The sequence below is a fragment of the Brachionichthys hirsutus genome, chromosome 8 (genome assembly GCF_040956055.1).
Source record: "Brachionichthys hirsutus isolate HB-005 chromosome 8, CSIRO-AGI_Bhir_v1, whole genome shotgun sequence".
In the NCBI taxonomy this organism is placed as follows: Eukaryota; Metazoa; Chordata; class Actinopteri; order Lophiiformes; family Brachionichthyidae; genus Brachionichthys; species Brachionichthys hirsutus.
This window is the reverse complement of record NC_090904.1, coordinates 1,342,087-1,360,548: the sequence shown is the minus strand read 5'-3', so window position 1 is coordinate 1,360,548 and position 18,462 is coordinate 1,342,087. Positions and strand designations below refer to the sequence as shown.

At 47.5% G+C, this 18,462-nt stretch overlaps 1 protein-coding gene across 1 annotated transcript; it reads left to right on the top strand.

The window, feature by feature from the left end:
* Positions 1-5,201: 5,201 nt before the first annotated feature.
* Positions 5,202-18,398, top strand: LOC137897952 (tensin-2-like). The gene is made up of 24 exons (XM_068741950.1): positions 5,202-5,280; positions 8,371-8,420; positions 8,659-8,842; positions 9,001-9,051; positions 9,124-9,246; positions 9,333-9,397; positions 9,732-9,815; positions 9,903-10,015; positions 10,165-10,225; positions 10,464-10,539; positions 10,667-10,796; positions 11,273-11,338; positions 11,434-11,550; positions 11,637-13,037; positions 13,145-13,295; positions 13,395-14,206; positions 14,309-14,440; positions 15,686-15,778; positions 15,964-16,041; positions 16,211-16,288; positions 16,505-16,673; positions 16,781-16,849; positions 16,930-16,959; positions 17,086-18,398. Exons 3-24 carry the CDS (start codon positions 8,681-8,683, stop codon positions 17,228-17,230), a joined length of 4,206 nt encoding a protein of 1,401 aa, XP_068598051.1. The 5' UTR covers positions 5,202-5,280; positions 8,371-8,420; positions 8,659-8,680; the 3' UTR covers positions 17,231-18,398.
* Positions 18,399-18,462: the final 64 nt, after the last annotated feature.

The following is an 18,462-nucleotide window of genomic DNA, read 5'->3' as shown; positions in this document are numbered from 1 at the left end:
TACTGCACTACTGCAGGTATTTGTCTATATTCTGCTTCCACCTCGGTGTCTGCATCTTCACAGTTCAGTCTGGTGCACCCACCCACCCATGTCGAGCCCCCACCTCTGCTGTCATTCGGATCAGCAGCTGGTCACACAGGAGCCCCCCCCCCCCCCCCCCCCCCCTTTCCTCCGCCTCGAGCTGCAACTTGACAGGTTTGAGCAACTTTGGTCCACAGGAGACGCATCGAGTGAAATGTCCCCCGGTGTTTAGAGCATTTTTGAAGCGCCATAAAGACGGTCAGCTGACCGGCCGGAAGATGCTGGAAAACGTTTCTGAGGGACTGTCACTTGATTGAGCAGCTAACCCTAACCCTTACACCAAAGAGCGCTTTGTGTGGTTGTAACCACGGCCCGAGAAAGAGCTTATTGTTGGACGTTTTCCCCTTGCGACTCTAAAAACGTCCATCTTGAAGCAGCATTTCGTCTGGAGGACCCAGATTGAGGAAATACAGTTAAGTGTGTGTTGGAGTTGCAGTCCTAATGGAATTTCACAATGTTGGATTGAAAGACAAAGCTCCTCGTTCTTTCCGTTTCAGGCCACCGAGAGGATGTTGGGCTGCTGAGTCACGCTCTGCGTTTTAACATCCAAAGGAGATGCAAATCTAAAAAATATTCATTGGCTCCAAAGAAATCCAGACAAGCAGATGGTTAAAAGTCGTCGCAGCGACCCGAGGAAGTGGGCCCAAGCAAAGATGAGGAGTCTGGAGGGATGAAGCTCGATCCAATCGAGAGCGAGAGGGGCTGAGGGGAAGGGCCTGACACCAACAAGCCCAAACAGCTGCCCCCTTCTCCCCCATGGAGAAACAGCAAGGGGAGTCACGACGAGGAATATCTGAGGGCCTATAAACGTGACGAGGTATTGGCAAGGGGACGGGGGGGGGGGGGGGGGGGTCTGACAGTCCTCAGTGGGGAGGAACAGGGGCTGTAACAGGAGAGGGGAACAGAGGAAGTATCTGGGCTGTGAGGAGGAACCGGAGACGAGGAGGCATAAGCTTTTGCAGAAACACGAGAACGTGAAACACCGAGAGGAGGAAAAGCAGACGGACCTTCCGGAGACGAGCGCTTCAGCTGGAAGGAGCGGCCGGAACGTCTGCTGGAAGTATGGGCTGCGTTCACAGCACCAACGTTGACAGGTTGAGGAAACACGGGGCCGATGGTGACGCCGGGCAGATCTCTGTGAAGGCGAACCCAGAAGAACATCCTGAGATGCTTCAGCTCGCTGAGGTAAGTCAAGACGCTCTCACCAGGGAACTGCGGGCGGACAGCAATGTGACACTCAAAGGGTGTCGGGCGTGTTAGTAACTAGCGTAGAATGAACACATGAATAAACATCATGCGTTCCGGAGACGGGGACGCTGAAGCTCCTCGGCTGTCCTGCAGCCCAGAAACACGCCGTGCGGCTCCAAACTGCCTGGAAGTGTTCATGTTGGTGTGAAATGGTTGTTGGAGTCCCCCCACACCCACGTGGTCCTCCAGGATATTCTAGAGCCCTGGACTTCACAAAATATTCCGGTTCGGTATTTTTGTCTCGTGCTCCACAGGCCGAATGCCGACGGTCCCGTTTAGGCATCACATGCGCGAATCACATGTTTGCAGACCGAAGCCACCATTAAACAATTGTTATGATGGTCATATAAATGTGCATCTCCTTCTGGATGCGCAGGAATCACAGGTAATGAACAAGGGGTTAAAAAAAACCACCAAGTCGGGCGCAGTGGATCTGCCCTTTAATCATGTCCCTCAGGAGGAAGCGGTTTCAGTTACTGCTGGTCCCGACCCGCCGTCCGTCCGTCCGTCTGTCTGCTCGTTCTATTTAGGTGTGGATTTAGGAGCAAGCCACATAGTTTAAGAGGAAAAGCCTCTGCAGGACCTGAATAGAGACTGAAGTCAAGAGTCTGTTGGTTCAGCCGCAGGAAGTTCTGACATCAGAGGAAGTCGTGTCAGAAAAGTCGTTCTGAATAATTTCACTTTAAACAGTCGTGCAGCAGAACACACAATCAGACTATTCAGATCACGTGTGGCTTCAAATCCTCTGATGCCCTGATTTAGTGTGTGTGTGTGTGTGTGTGTGTGTGTGTGTGTGTGTGTGTGCGTGTGTGTGTGTGTTTTCCATGGTCCCAAATGAATGGGTGGACTCTGTTGTGGAGAGGAATGAAATATGTCATACATGCAAACAGTCCAGGAGATCTTTATTTTGCTCTTTTTTTCAGTCTCTCTCTCTCTCTCTCTCTCTCTCTCTCTCTCTCTCTCTCTCTCTCTCTCTCTCTCACACACACACACACAGTACATTAATGCAGAGTACGACAGACTATGTTGGCGTGAAACACCTTGGTCTGCAAGAGTTATTTCAATGACAACTCACATGCTGGAGAGCAGAAACAACACGCACGCACACATGCACACACTCACACACACACACACACATTCACCCAGGAAGGGACGGCAGCAGGTGGCCAACCAGGGGGGTGCTCTAGTTTTGGCATGTTATTTATAGCCTACATGAGGAGTGACTCGGGGTTGTCGCCTCTAAACCACCATGAAAATGCTGAAAATAGGTGTGTGTGTGTGTGTGCGTGTGTGTGCGCGTGCGCGTGTGTGTCTCTTCCAGCCGTATGTTTTTTTAAACGTCTACATGCATTAGCACAGTGCTACAAAATGCGTGTAACAGCTTTTCTGTTGTGTCTAAATCTGTAAGATATTTTTGCGTACAACACAGTAATGGTACTTCTGCTACTGCAGCATGAAATGGTGATTGTATTTGTCAGCCTCACACACATCGGTGTATTAAATAACTGTTGTTTGGTTCACAGAGGAGAGCTTCTGATAGTTTACCTGCAGTTTACCTGTAGTTAGGCGATAAAAGCTCATGCAGCTGGAGCCGCACAGATATCCTTTCGGTGGTGCCTGCTCTCTGCTCCAGGCCCTGTGAGAAGGGGAACGCTGTGGACGCTCTGTGGGGGTCAGACATACTTGTAGAATGACGTCGCTATTGGCTGCAAAAACTCAGAAGGGCTGGGATGTTGTAACACTCCAATTCCATAGCACTGCTTTTGGTGCTGGGAACCGCTGCTGTCCAAATGTCCCCTCGTCTCTGCTGTCCAAATGTCCCCTCGTCTCTGCTGTCCAAATGTTCCCTCGTCTCTGCTGTCCAAATGTCCCCTCGTCTCTGCTGTCCAAATGTTCCCTCGTCTCTGCTGTCCAAATGTTTCCTCGTCTCTGCTGTCCAAATGTTCCCTCGTCTCTGCTGTCTAAATGTCCCCTCGTCTCTGCTGTCTAAATGTTTCCTCGTCTCTGCTGTCCAAATGTCCCCTCGTCTCTGCTGTCTAAATGTCCCCTCGTCTCTGCTGTCTAAATGTCCCCTCGTCTCTGCTGTCCAAATGTTCCCTCGTCTCTGCTGTCTAAATGTTCCCTCGTCTCTGCTGTCTAAATGTCCCCTCGTCTCTGCTGTCCAAATGTTCCCTCGTCTCTGCTGTCTAAATGTTCCCTCGTCTCTGCTGTCTAAATGTTCCCTCGTCTCTGCTGTCTAAATGTTCCCTCGTCTCTGCTGTCTAAATGTTCCCTCGTCTTATCTTCTGTTTTTACTGCATCCGGCGGTCAAGCCTGTCCAGTCCTGATATAATTGTTCTAGAACATGACATGATTCCATATTAATTTTCATTTTGATCGTATTCCAAATCCTTTTGTTTTTAATGTGTCCATTCATCCTTTCCTGACGGGGGGGGGGTGTTTTTTGGTTGCGGTACTACCTTTTGTCCAGCAGGTGTCGTCCTGTGTTTTCCGTTAAGATGAGATGAGTGTCTTCAACATGTAACTACATTAAACCACAAGAAAGACCAGAACTGCTGACTGCTCAGGTCCATTCGTTTGTCCTGTTTGTCTCCAGCTCGCGGAAGCACGGAGCCTCACCTGCACGGAGAAGATCTCCAAGAGGAAGCAAATATGCGTCGTGTGCGAGGAGAGCGTCGACGGCCCGGGAGCTTTCTGCGACGGTGAGTCCACAAATCCATCAGAACCGGACGGGTAGACACCCGGGCCCGCCCTGACCGGTCTCGCTCTCCTCTCCCCTCCCTGTGTGCAGAGTGCAAGCTTGCAGTTCACAAGAAGTGTGAAGCCAAGGTAAGTCATACGTGTCCCACCTGAATCCATCATAAATAGCACACTTCATCTTCTTTCCGCCCCGTGTGGCGTTTGCCCCCCCCCCCAGCGCCGGGGGGGTTCTGATGTTCATACACCACGAGCCTTAAGCAGAGAACGCCCATGAACTGACCTCGATGTCTGGCTGGAGAAACCGTCCCCGTGGACGGCAGCCAGGATGTCACGAGTAATTCAGTCACGTCTGAGCTTCTCTTGTTGGAATAAAAGAAAATGGGCCATTGAAGCCATTCGCGCGTAGATTCCTGACCCCTGCGACACACAAACATTGGAATAGTCCGGTGTTTGTGTGTAGGGTACCATCAGCTGTCCAGCCTTAGTAGCATCCATTAAAAGGGGACATATCGTTCCGACTGGTTGCTAAGGCGACAGCCAAAAACAACCCGTGGTCGCCGTGGGAGCGGCAGGCGCCGCTGATGAGAGGAGACTTAAGTCACGCAGGATGATGATCAAGCTCGATAGGAAAAGTCTTGGCTGGTAAATATAGAAAATAAGAGTTCCATAAATGCCTGCTAGTGAGTGATGTGTGTGAGGACGCAAATAAGTGAGAGGCAGCTGTGTGTGTAATCAGGGGCATTTATAAATAAAGGGGACCATTGGGTCAAAGGTCGCCCATGGCCTGCTTCATGTCACGCTAAGCTCCACGCGGGGCTGCTTTTGCTTTTAAGCCGCTACGGTCTGTGGCCGCCGTTCTTCTTCACGCCTTTTACTTTGGTTCCCTCCTTCGGCTCGGCTCGGCTCGGCTCGGCTCGGCTCGACTCGGCTCGGCTCGGCTTTGCTTCTGCAACACGTTTGTCTGGTCGCATGAACCGTTTCCTGCTGATGCGGCCTCTCCGCCGGCCTCTGGTTGCATCAGGCCGTTAGCGAGGTCAGCGGGCTGGTGGCGTGACAGGGCAGCCCAGAGGATGCATGTGCATGCGCGCGTAAAACGACTGGTCTGTGTGTGTGTGTGTGTGTTTGAGAGAGAGAGAGGGAGAGGGAGAGAGAGAGAGTGGGCAGGGAGCTCATTGGAGAGGGAGGTCGCATCCCACTCCGCACTCAGGACTGCTCGGCGTCGGAGGAATCACTGAGGCTGCTTGTGAACAGGTAAAAACACGGCCTCACTCGAAAGCTCTGCTCAGCGGTTTAGAGTCCGACGTGCGTTTCTCTGTTCTGTTGAGGAGCCGTCTTGCACGCTTTTAAAACCTTCCATGTTCACTTTGCTATTGCAGCCCGAGCGTGCGCATTAAAGCGGGAGCAGTCGAGCTCAAATTCTACCCGATTGAAGCAAACGCAGTCGAGATGACCGACAAAAAGATACGCAGATTTTAATTGTTAATAGCGGGGAGAGAATTCACGAGCTTTAACGTTAATGACATGACGCAGCCCATCTTCTCTGCGCTCCTGCGAATGTTTTAAAGCTTTTAAACCTGTGCCGAACTGTTTGTGGGATGCGTTTGTGTCGCCACGCTTTCCCGCGTGCATCACCAGCATGCATCTTATCGTGCACGACCTTTTCTATGGCGCTGTTTGCTGCTTAAACGCACCGTTCCCCTCCGTATCCGTCTGCTATCGATCCCCCTCGCCACCGTGTGCTCGTCTGCGTTACGTAATGCGTCTCGATCACAGCGCACGGCGTGCACGGGCAGCTGCATCCCGCATCCAGTCCACCGCTCTGCTGTCATCGGATGGATGTTGACGCTGGACAGTGAAATGCTCCAACCAGCTGCTCTCGTTCGTGTTTCCTCGTGATTTGAGATTTGAGAGTTTCGTGTCAACAATGCGTTTGTGTGTGATCAACGGGGGACCGGAGGTTTGTGCGGCTGTGCGGCTGCTTGCTATTTACTATCCTCCTGATGCACAAAGAGCCTTCACGGTTAATTAAATGTTACTGCTTTACACACACATGCAAACACACTCCTCATATCTAACTCTTCCTTTCATTTCCTGGGCGATGGGTGCACAGTAAGCCTTGTTTATATTCCAGGCGGCCGTGTCTAATATTTCTCTTGATATAATGCGACGCTTGCTGACAGTAACTACATTTATATTTATAGACGGTGACTTTTAATGAAGTCGCCAAAGAGCAAAGATAAATGTTGCCGTCACAGACTAATTCGAGAGGCGGAGTTGTAGTGCAGATCTGTTGTAGCCGCCGTCGTTTGAAAGTGGGAGGTGGATTTGTGCGACGACTGACCATCGAATAAACAAAATGAGCCTTTAAGAGCTCTAAAATTAGGAGCTCTATTAAAATAGCTGTTTGTCAGTGGTCAGCGTGTTCAGCTGTTGATGTCTCTCTCCTGTCCAGCGCTTGTTCTCACTCTCCCCATCCTCTTCATGTTTGAGCTCTGCCGCTTTCTCTTTTGACCTTTAACCCTGATTCGTACTTCTTCTTGTTCCCTCCTTCGCCGGTCCAGTGTGTGGAGCGATTGGCTCGTTCAGTGTCTTTTGTGACGCTATGGAACTTGAAATAAGCGACCGTTGTTATTTAGCTTTTCCGCTGTCAGACGGGAAGTCTTACTCACGCCTCCCTCTCTGGGCCTGATGTCACCCCGGAGGAGACTGCCAGAATGAAACTCCCTCCTCCTCGATGGCACAGAGGCGCCGGCGGATCCAGAGAGCAGCTTGTGAAAAGCGTGTTCTCTTCGCTGACCGCTGCGCCACCAGAGTCTCGGCTGGATTTCCTCTCTTTGAAATGGGAGTGATGTGGAAGCCACAGTCGATCTGTCGGGGGGGGGTGAAAATGAGATGCGAACAGCTGTCGCACTTTCAAGCCTTCTAGCTCACATAGCTTAACAACGTTAATTCTCTCAATTGTTTAGTCTCACGAAGCAAAATGTCACCGAGCGACATTTCGAGAACTAAATGTTTCCTCATGCAGCAGCTGGTTGAGTTTAACTCAGCGCAACGTTTAAGCTGCTCGTCTGCTAAGTTAAATGTAGATTTCTCACGCTTTGACTTCTTCAGACGGAGGCTCAGCATATTCTCAAAAGCCCAAAGTGTCTTTGGTTGAAGACATTTTTGGTGATGAGCTGAACAATTCAAGCTGCGCTCCGACTGGCCATGCATCCAGCGCCCGAGTCCGACCCGTCCCGGTGGCGGCGAGCCCGAGCGCTGTCATTAGCAAACGGAACCAGATGGTTCCATTCTCAGTCGCACCGCTGTACAGTCGCCATGCATCGATGGCAAGCCCGAGGCTGGTAGAGCTTCTAAAGGTGTGTGTGTGTGTGTGTGTGTGTGTGTGCGTGTGCGTGTGTGTGTGTGCGTGTGTGTGTGTGTGTGTGCGCGTGTGTGTGTGCGTGTCCAGGTTAACAACACTGGCATCCTGTTGCAAATTGCTTCCGGTTAACTCTGGTGTCTTCCTCTTCTGACTTTAAGCTGGATCAGTGTTCCTGCCCCTTGTATTCTTGTGTGTGTGTGTGTGTGTGTGTGTGTGTGTGTTTATGCATGGGAGCAAATGCTTGTGTTGTGTGTGTGATTCCTGCTGTTCCTTCCTGAACATATCGCTTTATCCTCGTAGCCACTATTATAGATGCATTACATGATGATGAGGGGCTCAAGGCTTTAGCTGAATGCAGCAGGACCCCTTCACTCCACCCTTTACTCTTTCCTCCCTGTGTTTCTGTTCCCCCATCTTTTCTCCATCGCACGCCCTTAAACACTCTCTTTCTCACACAAGCGTATCACAGAGTGTGTGTGCAGTGAAATCAGACATTTTTTTAGGTGGTTTAGTACAAATGAAGATTCCGTATTGCTTCTTCATGTTCTTCAATGTGGCAAGGCTACTATTAATATTTTAACAATATCATAAAAAACCAATAATAGCCTGGTATAATAATACCCGGGCATGAAGTTCCACCGTTATTCGCAATTTGATCCTGATCGAGGTCAAAATCCAGATCTGGGAGATCAAAATAAAAACTCTTTGGAGGGTCTGTCCGTGTGATTTTTGTAGTTTGTTATAATTGTTACCTCCGCCAAGGCCAGGCCGAAGTTATGTATGTTACGTTTGTCCGTCCGTCTGTTAGCAAGATAACTTAAAACGTTCTGGAAGGATCTTGAAATATCCAGGAAATGTTGGGAATCCTACCAGAAACTGTTGATTACATTTTGGATGGTGTAGATCTAATTATGAGGGGAATGAGCTGCTTGGCGGAGGTCTGGTCTCTCTGAGTGCTTTTCTATTTTGTTTCTCAGCACGTCTCCTGTAAATCTACACAACAGAAGAAGAGAGGCTCCATAGCAAGGTGAGAAAATCCTGATTTAGAGTCAGTCGGCAGAAAACCTCCATGTAAAATCTAAATACGCACAAATAAAATACCCAGTAATCTCAAGGAATTTAAGATTCTAATCAGTAGCCTCATGGCATAATTGCCCATCATCAATAGTAATGGCATAAGACTTTGGGCAATTATGCTATTAGGCTAACAAAATGCTCATTGGCTGTTTGGGTTGCAACAAAACAATGAATTCTTAAATCACCAGGAGTAAAAGTGTGGAACGAGTGATGGAGCGTGTGATGGAGCACCACTTTGACTTCGACCTCACCTACATCACAGAGAGGATCATCTCTGTCTTCTTCATGCCGGACCTAGAGGAGCAGCGTTACCGCAGGAACCTGCAGGAAGTGGCATCCATGCTTACATCCAAGCACCAAGACAAGTTTTTGGTTCGTCGAAAAACTGAAAATCAAACTAATAAAAACTCAATACCTAATGTTGTTATGTAGAGGGACGAGATAATCTGGTTCACGTTTCCTTTAGTCCTGTTTTCAGCGTTTGGCTGATATGTAAAACAGATTTGTGACATTTGATGTGTCTTTTCCAGCTACTAAATTTATCAGAGAAGAGGCATGACATCACCAGACTCAACCCAAAGGTACGAGTATTACACGTTGGTTTGGTCACAGAAACACAACAGAGGGAAACCCCCCCCCCCCCTGTGCTTCAGGTGCAGGATTACGGCTGGCCGGACTTTCATGCCCCACCCCTGGACAGGATCTGTGCTGTCTGTAAAGCGATGGACAACAGTCTGACCGCTGATCCCCAAAATGTAGTGGTTCTCCACTGCAAGGTCCGTGAAATCTAAATCCACATCTGCCAGGTTCACTCAGAAAATGGTGAAAGGATCCATAGTCCTTGATTGGTCTGTTCTGACAGGGAAATAAAGGGAAGACGGGGGTCATCGTGGCAGCCTACATGCACTACAGCAAGATATCAGCTGGGTAATCTGACACGCTCAATGTAATATCGTGTACAATGATTTTTTTTTGGTCAAGAAAAGTTGGATCCCCAACTTTTTGGCAGTTTTTGTTGTATGGAAATAACGTTAACATGACATATATAACAGTATATAATATATAGCCTGTCTGATCATCTGTCTAATCCTTTTAGCTGTTGATTAGCTCATTTTTCTATTGAATATTTGGTATCCAAAATCACTAATGACAACCATAATGCATTTACAGCTCGTCTGCTACAAAGAACACACAATAAACTTGCATCTAATCCTGCCCAGATCTGTAATAAAGTATTTCTTACACATGTTTGTGACCACAGCGTGGACCAGGTGCTCACCACACTCGCAATGAGGAAGTTCTGTGAGGAACAAGTCTCCTCTTCCCTGCAGCCTTCTCAAAAGAGGTACGCGAGGCTCCTGCACGCCTGCGTTTCCTCCAGTGCCGTGAATGCCCTCTTGCACCCCGTCATGTCCTCACCTCTCTGCTTCAGGTACATCTACTACTTCAGCAGTTTGCTGTCCGGCACCACCAAGATGAACAGCAGTCCTCTGTTCCTCCACCAGATCCTCATTCCATCGCTGCCAAACTTCCAAGCGGGAGGAGGTCTGCTTTGCACATAATAGCTTGCAGTAATTTTGTGGTGATTCAATGCTATAAATTATTAGCGGTCAGAGGGGATATAAACCGTTAGCAGAAAAACAACAACTCCTTTGTTTCCTTTTTAGTATTATTTTTTCCTCTTTGGGCTGCAGGTTTCTACCCTTTCCTGAAGATCTACCAGTCTCTCCAGCTGGTTTACACCTCGGGCGTCTAGTGAGTGCATGGACAGTCGTCCGGTCGTACCCGAGTGCACGGCAGACACGTTTTCTTTGTGTATCCAACTGACACATGATGCCCGTATAAGTCGCTGTCTGTGTTTAGGTGTAGGCTCGTCTTTGCTTATGTTGAAGTTAATGTTGTTTATCGCCGTTTTACCCGACTGGGACATGTTTGGACTGGTTTTATGTATGTTTTGAACTGGTACGGCTGCTTTTCATTTGTCTGTGTCCAGTGATCCGCAGAGTTCCAGGGAAAGGAAGCTTTGTGTGACGATAGAGCCAGCGCTTTTATTAAAGGGGGACATTATGGTGAGAGATGACTTCTCTTGAACTGTTATAGGCTTTTTTTGGGAACTTGACAGTTGCTTGAATTCTTTTGTTACACTTTTGAGACATTCCCGGTAAGATGACTGTTCTCCTGCGTCTTTCTCTACAGGTGAAGTGCTACCACCGGAGAAGTCGAGCGGCAGAGAGGGAGGCGGTGTTCAGGATCCAGTTCCACACTTGCACTGTTTATGGAGCCCAACTGTGGTTTGGAAAGACTGAGCTGGACCTGGCATGCACAGGTATAAACACCAAGTGGTTTCCTAGGACATGAGTGGGCCGGGGCAGTTTCCAGTTGTTGGTCAGTCAGAAAGGTATTTCAATATGTAGTAAATGAATGAATAAGCATCTTATTCTTGCGTACCTACTGACCGAAACAATCCACTTAAGTCAACTGCTTCGTGAAAATATCCAGCCTGGCAATATAGTTGGAGCTCAGTGCTAGAGCTTCTTTAGGAATAGTCAGCACAATGTCTATAAATGTGTTAGGGCCTGTTGTTCACATACTGGGATCACGTGCATGTTGCTTTTCAACGCACGGGATGAAACTTTTTATTGTCAACTTGTCAATTGAGGTGAATCAGTGACAGTCACCTCGTAGCCTTTAGTTCAATCTAAAATAGTAAATGTCGTCACTTGCCAAGAGATTCACGTGTTCCTTTTGTAACAAAGATGGCCGTGCATGTTAGTCAGTGCCTTTGTGCTGATCTGTCTGTAGATGACAGGTTCCCTCCGGATGCTGCAGTCGAGTTTATCTTCTCCAGTGGGCCTGAGAAAACCAACGGTGACTATAGACCTTTGTTATTGTGTCCTTTGGATGCCCCAAATCTTTTTTGTTTCACATTCTCGTGCTTCACATCAAAACGTCTGCTTTCCAAGGTCGAGAGCACAGCAAGAATGACAACTCTGTCAAAGTTGACTACAACACCTCAGACCCTGTGGTCAAATGGGATTCCTATGAAAACTTCAACCTGTATCACCAAGACAGTGTGGAAAGTAAGAAATATAACCTCACACAACTCTATTTGCACAAGTCAAGCATCACATTACACTTACCGTACTTCTTTATGTACTTTAACCAGATATCTCTCATACGAGAGGCCCCTTGGATGGCAGCTTGTACGCCCAAGTGAGGAAACGTCGTGGGCCGGGCTCGGCTGCCTCAGCAGTAGCGGCTAATGGATACCTCACTAGCAGCCCAACAGTCAAGACTCAAACTGTCAACCAAGCTCATTCTGGCTCCAACGCATCCGCCTGCAGTCGCTCTTCCGTCTTCTCTGACCAACCAGCTAACACGTCTCCATCCATGACCTCCCCGGCCAGAGAAAGCACTGCCTTGAGGACAGGAGACAGGGAGGATGGGGTAAAGGAGAGAGCGAAAGGGAAAGAGGAGGAGAGAGAAACAGCGATTTTAGATGACGGAGACCCATCAAGTCCTCGGGGCTTGAGGCGAGAGCACTCGTGTTACGGTTATGCAGGTACAAGGTGTGATGATGCTGGACGGGAGAGGGAGAGAGAGCGAGAGAGAGAGAGAGAGCCCTGTCTTGCTAACAATCGCTGTGTTCGCCAGTGTAGCGTCAAAAAGCATCCAAAAAGCCAAACTCTGCCAGCGTTACCGACCAAATCTGTGTCCCCCCCTCCACATTTAACTCATTTTGAACTCTGCCATCGACAAAGCGTCCATCCTTTGCCAGAGTTGCCATGGGAACGTCCGCCTCCACCCCCGCCCCCGCCCTGTCGCGTCAGGCCTTGCTACCCTTATTCCACTGAATGCACCCACCCACACAGCCACACCCTTCCAACCTCAAGCAGACTCTGCGCTGGGGAAGAATGTAACTTCTTCAACTATTCCAGCCACAATGCAGCCTCTCACCTCTCCCATCAGTCATTGCCCACAAGCCCCTACAGGGAAATGCTCTTCGGCTCTCCATCGCCATGTTCTGGCTGCTCGTGTCGGGATTGCTCGAGTAGGCGAGAACACCAATCCTCCTCAGTTACAGCATTCCACAAAATGAAAATGGACCAACTGGAAAATTCTCATTGGTCATCAGTAGGGGGGCTACAACAAACAAGAGAGGGGCCTCAATTATGGGAGGTGGAAAGAGAGGTTGGAAAATGGCAGTGCAACTCAGCCATGCCCACATTTTGCAGGTGTCACTCCACTTTAGATCGGGGCCCGAACCCAGAACGTTCTCGATTTACAATCGGAGCTCACCAGGGCTACCCCACCCCCAAGTCGTTGATGGATGTGCGGCATGGAGCCAGCAGTGGGTACCACACTCCCCCACAGCCTCGCCACTCCTGTCCCTGCTCTCCTTACCAGTCGTCTCCAGCCGAGAGCCATGGGAGTCGGGGTTACACCTCAGGGTACCGCTCTGGATCTGCCTCACCTCTGCCCACTAGTAGCCCCTCTCCTGGAAGAGGCAGGCTACCTGAAACCCCTTCTGGCTCTAGGGGAAACCAGCATGTCGAGCATCACAAAGGTGAACAATGGACACAATCGGGGTTGCTTTTGTCCCCGTATTTATCACTTGCCTTTCTCCAATTTCTTTCATATACATCTAACCCATCTTTTTCTCACTTCTCAAAGTGGAACAGGCAATGGCTGACACCGACGATGACAGATCCCAGGCATCTGGGGCGACATCAGACTCCAATAGTCAGTCGAGCATCCCAGGACAGGACTCTGATCATGACTACACAATCATTGGGGGCAGCAGTCCGACACACACAGGAGACCGGTGGGCGAAACTTTTGAGAAAAGAATTGAGAAAATAAGAATACTGTTATACAGTCTTGCAGATCATTATTTTTTATTTCTATGCTATGCTTTTTCTTAGTGTAATAGCTGATAGCCCTCCTCAAAGCAAAGAGATCTCCACTCACCTGCAGTCCAACACAAATAATGACAAAACTATCACACCAGTACCGAAAGAAACTCAAAGCCAAAGGTCCAGCGTATCCATTAACTCTGATGGGAGGCTTGAGGCTGCCGAGGCCTCAGGAAATGCAGAGGGACCTAATCAATCGCAGACTTCAAGATATGCCACCGTCTTCATCACCCCGATCCAAGTCCAACTGAATGGTTCTGCCCTTCCTAGCGATGCCCCATCAGACGGCAGCAGAGCTGCATCCATGGACCTCAGTTTAAATTCTAGCCCTTCCACCACTTCCCCAAATTCTCCTATTGATGACGTCCAATCATCTCCCCAGGACTCCAAATCAGGAAAAGACATTGAAGGACAACGATTGACTCCAGACAGGGACAGCTCAGCCGAGACCAAACCGCCATCACCTGTGCCCGACGGATATAACACGCCAACCTTCCCTTTGGCGTCCTGCTATTGTCCATTATTAAACGTCCCCCATGTGCCGTACACTGGGTACACTGCAGTCACCATCCCTGCCACCCAGCCACCGCTCCCCGAGAAGAAACGAACCGCAACCACACCAGGATCCCTGAACGGACACAATTCTCTCCTCCGGGCCTCCTCAGCTGCTTCCCCAACCCATCGCAATACTCTAGTGGGAGAGCAGAAACGGGGGTCTCCGCAGCACGGCTGCAGGGAGGAGGCAGACGTCCGAGTCAATGCTAAGTTTGTCCAGGACAGCTCCAAGTACTGGTACAAGCCAAGCATTTCCAGAGATCACGGTGAGGCCATGATGAGGGAAAGACGCAGATTTATATTATCATCGTTGCTTCACTTGCTGCACGTTATAACATACGCTCTCTAATGTGTCCTCTCTACTGCAGCCATAGCTGTTTTGAAGGACAAGGAACCGGGAGCGTTCCTCATCAGAGACAGTAACTCCTTCCAGGGGGCCTATGGCCTGGCCCTCAAGGTGGTCACCCCACCCCCTAATGTTAACATCATTGGCAGCAAAGGTAATTGCTACTTCATGTAGAAAATGTTGTTGTAGTTGTAAACCGTACCATTAAGGCCATATTCCAGGTTTTGGGAGAAACTGGAATATTTAATTAAATATCAATTTGCAAATATGAGTTTAAGATACATCTTGTATTTCTGTGCAAATTATTGTTAATAGTTTATCATAAACGAGCAAGAACATATTAAGTACATTGAGCTTCCTTTGAAAATGTCTTCAAGTAATTTCAAAAATACAAAAGAACAATTTTCATTTCGCACAATGTCATGCTTTTGGTTTATCTGCGGAGAAGAAGCCTTAATGCAGCAAAGACAAACAGCAGCTTGTAATCTTTACTGTTGCATGACCTACTGACCCCTGGTGGATTATCTATGCACTGCAAGTGTCTATACAGGACATCATCAGAGAAAGAAATTACGGTGATGTTGTGGTTTCAAACATTCCTGTATCAAATATGATGCGCTTGGTTTTATATTTAGGCTCCTCTGAAGTCACGAACACATTAAGATGACATGTTTACAGTTGAGTCACCAGTTCTACTACTGTACTTTGGGCTTGTCCCATGAGGGGGGGGGGGGGGGTCGCTACAGCAACCCAACGTCCTCCCCAACACCAGCCACTCTCACGTCCTCCCTCGCTACGTCCATGTCTCTTCTCCTGGGTCGTCCTCTAGTCCTGTTCCCTGGCAGCTCCATCCTCAGCATCCTTCTCCCGATATAGTCCCCGTCTCTCCTCTGGACATGTCCAAACCATCGAAGTCTGGTCTCCAAAATGTCTGACCCTCACTGTCCCTCTTATTTCTAATCTAACCTGGTCGCTCCCAAGGAGAACCTCAGCATCTTCATCATCTCCACTTCTAGCTCCGCCTCCTGTCCTTTCCTCAGAGACACTGTCTCTAAGCCGTCCATCGTGGCTGTCCTCACCACGGTCAGCCTCGCTGACACTCTCCCATCACAGAGCACACCTGATACTCCCCCCCCCGTTCCAGTTACTTCAGATTCAGCTTTCAAGGATTACCGTTACTTGGATGAATGAGAATTTGCACCAACATATTTCCGTTTGGCTGCTTTTCTACAGCTACAGCTTTTTACTCTTTTGGTATTTGACTTGCATTCTGGTTCTGCATGAAAGGAAAACACAATTATCTCTACATTTGCTCTACAGGATATGCTCTGTAGTGAGACCGTCTGCTTTAGCTTTGATCCTCGGTTCTTTCGTCTAGCTTGTCTCTCCTCCTTTGCAGGAGATCCTCTGGAACAGCTGGTGAGACACTTCCTTATCGAGAAGAGCCCACGGGGAGTGAGAATCAAGGGCTGTCGGAATGAGTCCTACTTTGGTCAGTTATATGTGGCAAAACTTCCACAATATGTCGCATAATTAGTGATGTGGAGAAGATTGTGAACGATCTCAACCATTGAGCGCCCCTGCTCCCGGTTGAAACCGCCCGTCCTACTTGATTCAATAATCTGTAATCTCCCATCAGCATAGTCTGTTTGACATGTTTTCTCATTCTTGTTCCAGGTAGTTTATCTGCCCTCGTCTACCAGCATTCTATTACTCCCATCTCTCTCCCATGTGCCCTTCGCATTCCAGAAAAAGGTTAAACAAGACTTATTACATTTAGTTATTAGTTTAGTTATTACATTGACATTTAAAATGACCATTTCCATTTTAAATGTCATTGATTGGAGATCATGTCTGTTAAGAGCGACCACGCCCAGCTATAGACTGCTATTGGCGCGCGTGACTGCATCCTGTGCTCTTTCAGACCTGGTTGGGGAGCTTCAGGAGACGCAGAGTGCAACAAACACCAGCACAGCGGCTAACCTCCTCAAACAAGGAGCCGGTAGGATTTGATCTTGTTTTTATTTAGCTGATTCTTTTAGAAGAAGTTAAATGTTGGATCAACTTCTCAATGTATTGCACGTAGTTGTCCTTTATTTTATTATTATTTTTGACCAGCAGAGGATGCTCACACCTCATATTTCCATTGCAATGACCAACAGCAACATAATGTATGTGTATTATAAATCCATGCTCTGTTATCTCTCTCATGAATAAGCTTGCAATGTGCTCTACCTGAACTCTGTGGAAACCGAGTCCTTGACGGGGCCCGAGGCCGTCTCCAAGGCAACCAAGTATACTTTGGCTCTCAGTCCCCGTCCTGCAGCGACTGTCGTCCACTTCAAAGTTTCTGCTCAGGGCGTCACTCTAACTGACAGTAAAAGAAGGTACGTCATAGATATGACAACGAGCATTATAATTTTTAAAACAGGTCCAACTTCATACAGTTAATACCGAAGGGAAATGAGATCTAATATCCTGTTGTGTTACGAAGGCTGTTTTTCAGGAGACACTACCCAATCAGCAGTGTGACTTTCAGCAGTCTTGCCCCCCATGAGCAAAGGTAGGTCAGGTCTGGTGAATACAGCGTGCATACTACATGTCTCTTTGTTATTTATGTTTCTGTCTGTGCCCGTGCTTCAGGTGGATAAATTCTGATAGCACGTCAAGCAAGTAAGTGCTTGCATCGCTGCAGGCTTTCTTTGCGGTTAATCATGACCCAATTTGTTAATCTGACTCTTGCTTGTTTTATTCATTTGATGCACGCTCCTCTTCTCTTGCGTCTCATTCTTGCTGCAGGATGTTTGGCTTCGTGGCGAGGCGGACAGGCAGCGCTACGGAGAATGTGTGTCACCTGTTTGCAGAACTGGACCCAGAGCAGCCAGCTGTGGCGATCGTCAATTTCATCAACAAAGTCATGCTCGGACCGCAGCTACACAGATGAGCGCAGGACCGTTTGGCAGATTGTGTGATGAAGTGTGGGTGTTTGCATTCTTGCGCTGGCACAGGTGGAACCACTCCGCTTAACTCTGACTGTATTTATTAGAGAATCCACGTCTGACAGATCAGGAACAACTCAACTCAACCTTTGGCACAAACCTTTGTGTGTTTTTTTGGGGGGGATGATGAAGTCATTTGTATAATCTGGTTTAAAACGATTCCCACAATAACATAATAACAATTTTCGCAAGCTACTTGAGTAACAATTATTATTATTTTCATCCAAGGAGGCACTGTTTTGTTGCCATTGGTTTGTTTGTTTGTTTGTTTTTGAGCAGGATTACTAAAATAGTTTTGGTTGTAGAAGTCATATCATTTATATCCATCCATATCCACATGCAATGACATAACGGGAAACTGAGCTGCCTTGGTAGAGGTTTTGTGAAGAAGTAAAGTAATGAAGGTAGTAATAATCGAGTCTTGAATGAGAGAAGTTGCGTATTTTAATTGATGAGTAATTGTCTTTGTCTTTATTTTAACTCAGTGGTCTAAAACATATTTGTTTCTGCATCAGTCTGCATTTTGCTTTCACTGCAAATAGACATTTAAAGTATACTGAGAAGAGATGTGTAGCATATTATGCTAAACGTAAAACTCTAAGACCGAGAGACAATTTAATGAAGTCTACAAAGTGTTGCAAATTACTTTGTGTATAGTCAAAGGTCAGCCTTAAAACAAAGTTACATTTAAACAAATTTAAAGGTCACTGAGTCGATATGTTTTCTACAAATACTAATAATTAAAAATGTGTTAATAAAAAAGTAATTTGTCATTTATGGAAGTCTCCATAACATAAGCTGGGCTTTTTTAACTGTACCCATGGTGACATAATTATTCAGTTGTGCTCTGTTGAGTTTCACTTCAAGCCAAAGACTTTGTGGTTTTATAAGGATATTTTACACAGGTTTTCTTATCAAAACATTTTCATAGTGTGATATTTGTGTTTTCTATAAACAGTGCGGTATTTAGATCACGATCATTATTTTTCATAATGCATTTTTATGTGAAAGAAGTAATATATTTTATTCCTCAAGAGGTGGTGAGAGGAATGATGCATCTCATGTTTCACACAGAATTTATGTAATAAAATCTAATTAAATGTGTGTGCTTCATCGTGAAAAGCTGTTTCCTTTATTTACTTGCTAAAAAAAGGTAAAATGATTTTAAGGATACAGT